Source organism: Mandrillus leucophaeus, unplaced genomic scaffold (assembly GCF_000951045.1).
Source record: "Mandrillus leucophaeus isolate KB7577 unplaced genomic scaffold, Mleu.le_1.0 Scaffold34, whole genome shotgun sequence".
NCBI lineage: Eukaryota > Metazoa > Chordata > Mammalia > Primates > Cercopithecidae > Mandrillus > Mandrillus leucophaeus.
In genome coordinates this window covers 1,967,961-1,980,681 of record NW_012103587.1, presented here as the reverse complement: position 1 = coordinate 1,980,681, position 12,721 = coordinate 1,967,961, and the positions used below count along the sequence as shown (strand labels likewise).

General features: G+C 52.9%; 1 protein-coding gene across 1 annotated transcript in view; it reads right to left on the bottom strand.

Annotated features, from left to right (window-relative positions):
• Positions 1–12,721, bottom strand: part of AACS (acetoacetyl-CoA synthetase) — an 88,031-nt gene that overhangs the window by 57,477 nt on the left and 17,833 nt on the right. Inside the window, exon 3 of the mRNA XM_011988882.1 lies at positions 10,415–10,512. Within this exon, the coding sequence (XP_011844272.1) occupies positions 10,415–10,512 (98 nt within the window). The remainder of the gene's footprint in view (positions 1–10,414; positions 10,513–12,721) is intronic.

Genomic DNA, 12,721 nt, shown 5'->3' with positions numbered 1-12,721 from the left:
CCAACATGGTGAAACCCCATCTCTACTAAAAATACAAAAATTACCCAGGCATGGTGGTGCACGCCTGTAGTCCCAGCTACTCAGGAGGCTAAGGCAGGAGAATCGCTTGAACCCGGGGAGGCAGAGTTTGCAGTGAACTGAGATAGTGCCACTGCACTCCACCCTGGGCAACAAAGCGAGACTCCATCTCCAAAAAAAAGTTGATCAAAGCACATCTTATATCTGAGAACAACCACCATGCCAAGGAAGGCATCAATATCAAGAAACACCAGAAGTATTTACAGACATATACTGACATAGGAAGAGTATAGAGTGTGTATTGCACTACCAAAAAGATTCCCCACTTCACAGAAAGAGCCTGTTAGCACAGCTCCACTAGTGTATACAAAAGAAGATTCATCTTCCAAACAGGCAACAACAGCAAAGCAAAGTGGTCCCATATTTTTGTTCTCGGAATCTTCAATTAAAGAGGAACCTGAATCCTCCAAGCAGTGCATTTATGCCAACCAATGGCATAAGCCTACATGTGCACACACTAGTTAACGAGCCCCATCTTCAAAGGCAGGATCGCCACACCCATGTCTCCGGTCTGTACTGCACGTGGAGCCTGCAGTCCAGCCAACGGCACTGCTTTCCTGAAAGACGGGATTCCTCCCATGCAGGCATGGGCTTGTTCCTGAACTCATAACATTCACTGATACTCCCTGAGTGTTAGTCCAGATTATTAGTTAGTAACAGATTAAAGCACTCTCAGACAAGGCTTCTATTCACTTCCCTCCTAGCCACCCTCCAGGTTACACTGTGTTAACAGACTGCCATCCACAAACATGGGTAGGCATCGCCCAGATGGCTGCTATTCCCTCACACATGAGCCTGATACAAGTGGTTCAAGACCAACACCTGGGGCTGCCCCCCAGGGCACACACAGTGGCCCCAGAACCTCTGAGTAAGGACTTCACAGGCCAGGGTTATCCACCCTGGCTGCCTGGTAGCACCACCTACGGTGGGACTATTAAGTTAATTATGCTCATTAGGATAACTAATTAACGGGTCAGGAGCGGCGGGCATTTGTTTTCAGAGCTGCCCCATGACTCTTAGCAGGGAAGCAGGGAAGCAGAAGCGCTGACTCTGCGGGAGTCTAAGGGGCAGAGTGTTGAGGGAGGGAGGTTGGTCCCCAGGGCAGCCAGCATCAACCTCACCTGGAGCCCCAGACCTAATGAACTGGAAACTCTGCAGGGGGCCCAGCAATCTCTTCTCACCAGCCGTCCAGATGATCCTGAGGTGGGATAAGATTTGAGAATCTCTGGGCAAAGAGTTCTAGGATTGAGAGTTTATTCAACACTGTCCAGTTTCCCAAACTAGAAGCTGAATTAACAGAGAAGAGTAGGGAGTAGAAAGCAGTTATTTATTCCATGTGCTAGGTGCCAGGCACCGTGCCAGGGAACCAGACAGCCATGGTTCCCACTCCCCAGAACATACGATCTATCAGAAACACAACAGGAAAACAATTGCAAATGTTATTGTTTTCCATTTCCAATGTTTTCAGTAAACTACACTCAAAATTAGGTAGCCAGGGAAAGAAAAGGAGAGAAGAAATTAAAACCATAGGAAAAACTAATGATGGACTCGATCAGCAAAATCAAAAATCATTTTTCCAAAACAACCAATAACATAAGCCTCTTAGTGGGCACGGTGGCTCGCGCCTGTAATCCCAACACTTTGGGAGACGAGCTTAGACAGCCACAAAAATTTTTTTTTATTAAATTAGCAGGGCACCTGTAATCCCAGCTACGTGGGAGGCTGAGGTGGGAGGACTGCTTGAGCCCAGGAGTTCGAGGCTGCAGTGAACTATGTTCACACCACTGTACTCCAGCCTGGGCAACAGAGAAAGACCCTGTCTCAAAACAAAATAAAAGTAAGCTTCTTGAAATACATGATCAAGAAAAAACCTAGTATTTTGGCCAGGCGCAGCGGCTCATGCCTGTAATCCCAGCACTTTGGGAGGCCAAGGCAGGCAGATCACTTGAGGTCAGGAGTTTGAGACCAGCCTAACCAAAACTGAGAAACTCTGTCTCTACTAAAAATACAAAAATTAGCCGGACACGGTGGCCCATGCCTATAATCCCAGCTACTCGGGAGGCTGAGGCAGGAGAATTGTTTGAGCCTGGGAGGCAGAGGTTGCAGTGAACTGAGATCACACCACTAACTGCACTCTGGCTTAGGTGACAGAGCAGGACTCCATCTCAAACAAACAAACAAAAAAAGGAAACCTAACATTTCCAGTTACCGCTTGCAGAACACTTACTGTGTGTCAGGTGCTGCCCTAAGCGCTGGACCGATACTTGCTCATTTACTGCTCAGACTAACCTTGGACATGGGTGCCCTTATCACCCTCATATTGCAGATGAATAAACTGAAGCATGTGACCTCTCAAAATTAGAAATCACACTTGACTACAGAAAAGATTCATGAGCCAGAAAACAATATTTAATAGATTTTGAAACCCAGATAGAACGGATGACTTCTCAAGAAAATATAAATTACCAAAATTCATTCAAAAAGCAGCACAACAGCTGAAGTGACAAAGATCTACCTCCTCCAGGGACACCAGGGTGGGCAGCTCTGCAGGCGAGCACCACCTCTCTGTAAGCTACCGCATCCCTTCTGTGTAAGCCATTACAGAAGGCAGAGAAAGACAGGAAACACACAAAAGAGGGAGAGATTACAGACCAATGGTATCGACTACAGCAAGAGGCTAACGCAGGGGGAAATTGCAGAATTATCTTGGAAGCTTCTGATAAAAGGCAACGTGCTTTCCACCCATGCTTTAATCAGCTGGAAACTGAAGGAAACTTCCTCACTGACAATAGGTATCTGGCAGACACCTGATGGCACATATCGCACTTGGTAAAAGATGAGATGTCCAGTGAGAAAAGAACACGCAAGACACCCACCCCTAGCCCACCTGTACCTGTGCCAAACAACCCCACCTACGTCCCGGGGTGAGAACTAGAAATAGCTTGCCCCCTGCACACAACGGGAACAGTTGCACACAAAATCTGTGAAAATCTCCAGAAGAATCACTAGAACAAATCAAAGTTAGGCAAGATGGCCACATTTAACTCAATCCAGCAAAATAAATAGTTATGTTAAACCCCAGCAATACAGTTTGAAAAGGTAATGAGGGCCAGGCGCCGTGGAAAGCCAAGGCGGGTGAATCCACTTGAGGATCAGGAGTTCAAGACCAGCCTGGCCAACATAGTGAAACCCCATCTCTACTAAAAATACAAAAATTGGCCAGGTGTGGTGGCGCATGCCTGTAGTCTCAGCTACTTGGAAGGCAGAGGCAGGAGAATGACTTGAACCTGAGAGGCAGAGGTTGCAGTGAGCTAAGAGTGTGCCACTGCACTCCAGCCTCGGTGACAGAGTGAGACTCTGTCTCAGGGGAAAAAAAAAAAAAAAGGTAATGAGAAAAACAGAACAAAAGAACATGAGAAAGTCACTGAAGGATTTTTTTTTTTTTTTGGAGACTGTCACCCTGGCTAGAGTACAGTAGACAGATCACAGCTCACTCAGACTCCACCTCCCAGGCTCAGGATCAGGCTGTGCGTCACCACACCCAGCTAATTTATTTGTTTTTTGTAGAGATGGAGTCTCGCCATGTTGCCCAGGCTGGTCTCAAACTCCTGAACTCAAGTGATCCTATCAGGCTCAGCCTCCCAAAGTGCTGGGATTACAGGTGTGAGCTACCGGGCCCGGCCCTCTAAAGAATATTTAATCTGGGAGAGAGACAGAAGCAAACACTGGTTCAGAGCCACCTGTTGAAGGGTGTATACTGGATAGTAGAAAGGTGATTAAAGTTAAAAAAGAAAGAAAAGGAAGATAAAAAGGTGTATAGTGGAGAGAAGCAGAAACGAGACTGGTCTGAAGCTACCGCGACGGCAGGCGTGAGCGACGGCAGTGCCTAGCCGGGGTCACGGAGGAACCGAGGAACCGCTCAATCAAACGTATGAAGGAGGACAGTGGAGAGGCGGCAAGAACAGCCAATGGTAGGGAAGGGAGTGAAAGGATGTGGGGCACAGCTCGGGCTCCTGGCTTGGCGGGGATTACTGAGATGGGGCTCCCCCTGGGGACTTGTGAGCTCATCTGGGGCTCCCTGAGTCTTGAGAACTTCTGGCAGCCCCCGCCAGTGCCGACTGGACAGGAGGAAGGAAGGCTGCAAGTGCTCTCAGGATGCACGGTCATGACAAGAACGAGGGGTCTTCCTCCAGCCGAACACGCTGGCCACCGCAGGAGGCACAGGAGGAGGCACAGACCGAGTCAAGCCTCTCTCTCTACTCTCGCCACTTCCTCTGCCCCTCAGCAAAGGTCAAGGCAGGCAGGTGGGTGGCAAGGGAATGAATGTGACATTATTACAGAGACGCCCTTGGAGCTGCCCCAATGCACCTTTTTTGGTTTTGTTTTGTTTTGTTTTGTTTTTTTGAGACAGAGTCTCGCTCTGTGCCCCAGGCTGGAGTGCAGTGGCGCAATCTCGGCTCACTGCAAGCTCCGCCTCCCGGGTTCACGCCATTCTCCTGCCTCAGCCTCCTGAGTAGCTGGGACTACAGGCGCCTGCCACCACGCCCGGCTAATTTTTTGTATTTTTAATAGAGACGGGGTTTCACCGTGGTCTCGATCTCCTGACCTTGTGATCCGCCCGCCTCAGCCTCCCAAAGTGCTGGGTTTACAGGCGTGAGCCACCGCGCCCAGCCTGTTTTGTTTTGTTTTTAAGTGAAACATTGGCCAACTTCAGCGTCAGTTTAAAAAAAGTTCATAGGACATGCAATTAACAGGGACTTGGCCCCTGGCCTCAGGACATCAGGCCTTCGGTCATCATCCACCTCCTCCCTCCTTCATTTCAAGGGTACCCCCAGTACCCCACCCTCGGTGACACTCTTGGTGGACAAAGGCTATTTCCTACTTCTTCTTCTTCTACTCTAAACTGCTACACAGAGGTGGTGCAGAAAGCCCCAAAATGGTGCCCCCCAGCAGCCCAGCAGCACCCGGGCGAGTCTGCAGGCAGGTGGCACCCCGGTCCCACCAGCATTTACTCCACAGGCCACAGGGCTGGCCCTCCTTGGGCCTGATGCTAACATACACCCTGCCCAAAACCACCAGAAGGCAAGTGATAATGTCCAGAAATGGCCCTTCCTGACACTCAGCCCTCCTGGACTGAGAATGCTACCCCTTCCTCCTCCCCAGCCACCTCTGATGGGCAGGAGACCGGGACAGAAGCATCTGGGAGAGAAGCCTCCACCCCCTAGACCAGCACCTGGGCACTGGCACTGGAACAAGGCATCCAAACAGAAGCTCACCCCCAGCCAGGTGAGCCCCTCTTCCCCATTCTCAGTACCCAGATGCATCCCCCGAGAGCAAGTGCCTGCCCTTCCTGGAAAGATACCACACCCACTTACCTAAGTGCATGCACAGCGATTTCTCAGACTTTCATGTCCTGCTGGGACTTGGGTGTCCCTCTGTTTACTTCTGAGGCTAGCTCTATGCAAATATCAAGGTAACACATGCAACCTACTCTAAGTCCATGGTCCTTACTCCTCCCTTTCCTGGCCACGTGGCCCTGGACGAGGCATCCCTGCACCTGGCTCCCTCCAGCCCGTCACCCCTTATGCAAAGTGAGTCCCAACACCCCTGACACCCAAGCTCCCTCACCCACAGGCACAGGGCCTGTCCAGACCTTTGCTGTAGCGAGCACACAATCCACGAATGGCATGTCTACACTGGTGCCCTCTCTGTGCCCAAGATTCTAAGACAGACTGAGAATCCTTGGTTTCATGGGGAATAAATGATTGCCAGTAAAACATATTGAGCATTTACTGAATGCTTACTATGTGCCAGGCCCCAGTTTGAGCTCATTAGAGGCACTCACTGCCCTTCACAGCCTTAGGAGAGGGGCAATAAGGCCGGGCGCGGTGGCTCACGCCTGTAATCCCAGCACTTGGGGAGGACGGGCAGGTGGATCACGAGGTCAGGAGATCTAGACCATCCTGGCTAACACAGTGAAACCCCATCTCTACTAAAAATACAAAAATTTAGCCAGGCCTGGTGGCGGGCGCCTGTAGTCCCAGCTGCTCAGGAAGCTGAGGCAGGAGAATGGCGTGGATCCGGGAGGCAGAGCTTGCAGTGAGCCGAGATCGCGCCACTGCACTCCAGCCTGGGCAAAAGAGCAAGACTCCGTCTCAAAAAAAAAAAAAAAAAAAAGAATAAGCAGGTCCCACAGGGTAGGCGGGAGGGAGAAGAGGCTGTTCTGAAGAGAGGACACAGAGATCAACACCCAGGAGCAGGTGGAGTGGGGCCCAGAGGAAGACTAGCCAGGAAGCCCGAGGCCAGGAAAGAAACAGAGGGAGCCAGCCTGGGAGAGCCCCGGAAGGCAGCAGAAAATTTCCACAAGGAAGCTGGGATCTCAGAGAACTAGCCCAGTACAGGGCAACCAGGATCTCAGGGTGAAAGGACTGAGCCTGCCAGTGATCTGGGGCTCAAATGCCACAGGACCCCAGGCACAGTGACAGTGATCAGGCTACAAAGACAAGTGTTTCCGAATCAGAGGTCTGGCCCCCAGCCCCGTGAAATGACTCAGGAATCACAGCCTCCCTGAGGCTGTGTCCTCTGACACAGCTGAAGTTTTCCTGGCTGGACCAGCAGGGGTCAAGATCTTGAGCATCCAAAACCAGCTGTCAGCCTGTCCTGGCCCAGGAGAGCTGCTGGAGGATGGCTTTCATGTTGCAACAAAATAAACACACCTATGAACATGTGTCTGACCCGAATACGGTGCTTAGCAACCAATCAAGCACTGAAACCAACAGCCGGTGTTGAATCACGCTGACAGCCACCCAGAGCGAGCGAGAATGGCTGTCCTATTTACACACACACACACACACGGCCACCTGATGGCACTTCAGGAGGACAAGGCCTGCAGGCTACAGGCTGGGCTCTCTGGTGTGCGGGGATCAGAGGGTGGCCTTCCCTGACATCTCTGAAAATGGCAAAGGCTCAAAGGTAAACAGTGAAACAAAAAACCCAAAGCCATCAGAAGACTCAGGACCTAGAGATCTTGCTGGGGCGGGAAAGGTTGGGAACGCTGAGAACAGAGCACTTCTCCAACCTGGCAATGCCCTCTGAGCCCAAAAGCATTAGTAAGGCAAACTGAGATGCCCAGGCAGCCAGCAGAGAGCGGGCAGAGGGAGGTGGGCAGTGGTGGGAGAGAGCCCGGAATGGGTGGAAATAAAGCACAGGGAGTGACGGAGGCCAGAAATGCGTTCCCCCAATGTCATCGAGGAAAGATGATGCCCCAGCACTCCCTGGACAGCCCACTGCGGTCTGTGGCTCTGCAGCAGACCACAGCCAGCCGAGGAGCTCTCAGCGGACAGGCGCATGAACCCACGAGTCCAATGGTGCGACTCCAGCAACAGAGACCAGAAGTCAATGCAGGATTTGTAGGAGAGTGGCAATTTCCCTTTACAATATTCTCTGAGATTCAAAGAAACATAATTTCAAAGCAAGAGAAAACATGATTCCAAAGGGAAGACATTCACGTTTCATTGTAGTTTTCGAAGAGCGCCCCTTACTGAAAATGGGGCACCGTCTGAAGTTTAACATGGTGATGCTGGAAATTAAAAATGGGACCTCCTTTTTTTAAGTAAACCGATGCAGGGAACTGTCCACGAGCCCAGAACCCACCAGCCTCGGCTCAGTTCCAGCCCCACCTTGTCAGCAACTCCAGGAATTCGTTCCTGTTAGTTTTAGCCCCTGAACAAGGATAGTAAACAGAGAGTGAGCAGAGGCTTTGGCACGATCGACCTGTGCCAGGTCCTTACTCAGCTCCGACAGCGGGTGTCCAGGTGTCTGTGGGACCAAGCGCTGTGCCACATGGCATCCACACAGGGCCTCCCACGCTGGGTGCATGCGGCCAGGAGTGCTGCCCAATAATGCCTGCCATGAAGTCGCCAAATGCCGCAGACTCCCTGCCAACCGGCTGGATCTCGGTTCGAGTGCGAGTAACGCGTGTCACACACACCCCCATCTCCGGCAGGATGGAGTCTATACCTTGGACACTAGCAAAATGAGGGACAGAGAGAAGCATCTCAGCAGGAGGGCGGGTGGCCCTGTTTTCTAACCTGAGACATAGCCACGACGCCTGGGACTATTCTCTTCCCAGAAGCTGCGGGAGCCATGGGGCGAGCAGAGCCATGCTGCCATCTAGTGCGCCCAGCAGCTCGGCCAGCACTTCCCACTCCAGAGGCGGCTCGGGGAGGCTGTGATTCCAGAAAACCCTGGACCAACCCCAGCCAGGAAGCAGTGTCTCAGAGACCACGTTTGCTACAGAGCCATGCATTCCTCCTGGGTCCTGCCAGGATGGGCAGATCCTGCTGGACTGGAGTCTGCAGGGAGTGACATGCACAAGACAATGACCCAGCAAGGCTGGATGAGGCCGTGAGACAGGCTGGGGTCCAGCCCTGCCACTGCAGCCATGCAGAGTCAGAGGCTCTCCCTCCCTCCGCGCCCTGGCCTCAGACACACCACCAAAGGCACCATTCCAGGAGCTCTGATATCACCTCTCCAGGCAGAGGGGGCTACACTCCAGCCCTGGGAGGCCATGATCACTCCCCTGCCACACACGGCTCTCCCAGCCTCTTACAACCCATTTACAAAACGTCAGTCATAATTGAACTAAAAACACACCCATCTCCCAACTAGCTAACAGTAGCTAACACTTACTGGGCTGGCCTGGAGGGTCACACCCTGTCCCCAGCTCCACACAAATGTGGCCCCTGCCATCTGCACGGGCTCCCCGCACTTGCACTAACATTGCTGCCGTTCGCCCTCTGGGGACACCAGGGCGCTTGCCCAAGGACACTGATCAAGGAAGCTGCGTGGAGCAGAGGCAGCCAGCCTGCCCGGCCTTGAGCACACCCAGCCATCTGTCATCTCGCCCTGGGGCCCTTCCCTCTGCCCTGGACAGCCTGGCTCAAGGTCGGCTGAGGGGTCTGAGTGTCCAGGAACCCCACCCCTCCAGACCCTCCCACAAGGACACCACTGGCCCCAGCAGCCCAGACAGCCCCCACAGAGGGCCCTGGGGACAAGAAAGGCCACAGGTTGAGTTTCTGTCTCAGGTCAGTCCCTGCTGACCTGGGGATGGCCTGGGAAAGAACACAGAAAGTTCCAGAAGGCAGGGCACGCCATCCAGCCAGAGTCCGGATCTACAAGGTGGCCACGCCCTCCCTGAACCCAGCAGGGCTCCATTCTCAGCCCGGCTGGTGCTGCAGCCTGACGCATGGCCGGCCAGTCTCACTCCTCCAGGCCTGTGTCTGATCTCTCCTTCCACAGTGTGGAGAAAGGAGACTCCTCCTCCAAAATCTTACTGAAAAAGCAAGCCTGTAAGTGGACATGATTTCTAAGCTCACACCCAAAAGCCTCCCCTGTGGACAAGCACAGACACCAACTCCACGCACTGGGCTCTAAAGGGCCAGCAGCCATACTTGCGGCTGGTGCTGCTGACTGATGCACAGCACAGGGCCTGGCCCAGAACAGGGGCAGCTGGCACCAGAAGGAGCGGTCAGGGACCCGGCCGGACGCTGCATGTCCTGTAACGGGGTCTCATGGCTCCTGAAGGTCCCTGACGTCCAAGGCTCTGCAGCCAGGAGAGGGCCCTGGTTGGGGAGTGGGGGCCCCAGGAAGACCCACTCTGCGGCTACTTCATTTGCCCCGTGGAGGGATTTAGAGGCCGGGGGGCCACAGGGGATCAGCACATGCTTCCGGCCCTGCCTGGGCCACTCTGGGCAGCTGGACACACCCTGGGGCGGTTTGGGGACAGAGAGGCCGCTCTCTCAGAGTGCACACCCTGGGGCGGTTTGGGGACAGAGAGGCCGCTCTCCCAGAGTGCACACCCACACAGCACAAGCACAGGTCCAGAGGAAGGGGCTGGAAACAGCAGAAACCAACACAAGGAGGTCCCGGGGAACTTCTGCAAGTAAGACTTTGAGAACAAAAATCTTAAAAACTGTCCTCAGAGGACACAGACTTAGCAAACCTCACGTGGTCACTAAGTCCCAGGTGAGGAAGACAGGGCTAGACCTCACTAGACCTTAACAACACTGGCTGCTGCATACGCCACCTGCCCAGGTCTTCCATGAGCACAGCGGGGGGCGGGGGCCGGGGCGGGGGCACGTCAGGACTGCTTGAAAGGAAGACCGAGACACAAGTCTTTCTGGCTTCTTTCCCCACAGAGGCCGCTGCAACGCCTCCTCCTCCTGCCAGGCTCACACTGCTATCTCGGGCTCCCCTGGGAATTCAGCCCCTACAGCCGCTACCCAGGAAGCTCACAGGGCAAGGGGTGCCCCCTCTGCCACAGACCCTGACTCACATTCACACCGAAGTCTGGGGACGTGGAGCTCCAGATGGCGCCAATGCTTGCGGCAGCCAGCATCGCCTCAACAGCGTGCTCACTGTTGGGTAAATAACCTGTGGAGAAAACACAGGAAGAAGCCTTGGGTTCAGGGTATATGGGAGGCAGCAGACATCCAAAAGGTTCCTCTGAGAGCCAGGGTCAGAGTGGACAGGGGGCTGGCCTTGAACTGCCTGAGGATCCTGACCACCATCCCCTACCCAGCTAAATCGCCTGCTGCCAGCCTGTCCACTCCCCACCATCCCCCTGCAATCCATTCTCCATGCTCTGATGACAGTGACCCTGCGGCCTCTCCTCCCTCTGCTCCCCCTCTCTCCCTGGGATCTGGTCACAGCAGCCTTCTTCCGACTCCTCAGTTGTCCTAATCGCCTCCTGCCTCAGGGCCTTTGCACAGCTGTCTGATCTGCTGAACATTCCCCCATGCACACCAGCAGTCTCCACTCAGTGTGCGCTCATCCTGCAGCTCTTCACTCAAATGAAACTTCCTCAGACCAGCCTTCTCCAAGGCCGTCTTGCCCCCAACCTGGTGAACTCAGGTCCCCCAACTAGTAAACTTCGAAGCACACTGTATTTCTCCTTCACCAAACTTAGCATAACTGCAAATGAATAATCACCTGTGTAACTGGCTGTTTAGTATCTGGTTCTCACATGAGGGCTGGGACTTTGCGTGTCTTGTTCTTTGCTTTACCAAATGCCTTTTACCATGCCCTGCACATCAAGGGTCCTCAGATATTTGCTGGCTGGCAGATGGATGGATGGACAGATGAATGGATGGATGGAAAGAAGAAAGGATGGATGGATGGATGGATGATGGATGATGAATGGAGGATGGATGGATGAATGAATGGACGGATGACAGATGGAGAACAGATAAATGGATGGACAGATGGATGATGGGTGAATGGGTAGGTAGAGAGAAGAATGTATAGACAGTTGGATAGATGGATAGTTGGATGGATGATGTATGAGGGATGATGAATGGAAGATGAATGGATGAATGGGTAGATAATGGGTGGAGGATAGATGAGTGGATGGAGAGATGGATGATAGGTGAATGGGTAGGTAGAGAGAAGAATGTATAGACAGTTGGATGGATGGACGGATGGATAGTTGGATGGATGGGTAAGTGATGGATGATAAATGGAAGATGGATGGATGAATGGGTAGATAATGGGTGGAGAGATGAGTGGATGGATAGATGGATGATGGATGGATGGGTAGGTGGAGAGAAGAATGTATAGACGGATGGATGGATAGTTGGATGGATGATGTATGAGGGATGATGAATGGAGGATGGGTAGATGAATGGATAGATGACGAGTGGAGGATAGATATATGGATGGATAGATGGATAATGGGTAAATGGGTAGACGGAGAGAAGAATGTATAGACGGATAGATGGATGGATAGATGGATAGTTAGATAAATGATGGAGGAGGGATGACAAATGGGAGACAGATGGATGAATGGGTATGGATGATGGATGGATGGGTAGGTGGAGAGAAGGATGGATAGATGCATGGGCAGATGGATGGGCTGATGAATGGCTGCACAGACAGGTGGACTGGTGGATTGTTGGTTGGATGGATAGAGAGGAGAGAGAATGAAGAACACAAGCAGTACTGTCAAGAGCCATATTCAAGCCCATAGAGGGCAGAGGTCCTCAGGCCCTCCACCTCCTAGCTGGTCGGCTTTCATGACAACAGAGGCAGGGAATCCTCATGGCCACAGAAACGATGATCAATTAACCAGATCACTCTACACATTCCAGAGGAAAGGACCTGTACAGTCAGGCAGAAGGCAGTCGCGAGACAAAGGGCCATGGCCAAGGCCTCATCAGAGCGAAGTGCAGCTGCCCAGGTGCGCCCCCAGGGGTCCCTGGTCGGCTGGCTCCCTTTGTCCCCCCTTCTCCCCCCTGCAGTGGGTATTTCTGTTTGTCCAGATTCACACAAACAGAAATATCCACTGGTATCCCCTGCTGGGCCATAAGCATCCAAGGGGCAGGGGTCACACCACCATGGGGTTCCACGCACATCCGGCAGATGGATGGCGTTTACTGAGTTTGCCACAAAGATGAGACTTGGCTGTGAGTGTAAACTGAAGCATCTCAACACTGTCAACCCCAGGGGCAGGGCAGGACTCGGTGCCCAGGGGAGGCTGCTTAACCAGCTGACTCCGTGTGACTGACAAGTGAGGAGGAGCTGGCCCTTCTCCCATGGCACATCAGACACCAACCTGGGGACCACTTCACAGACAAAGGAAAAC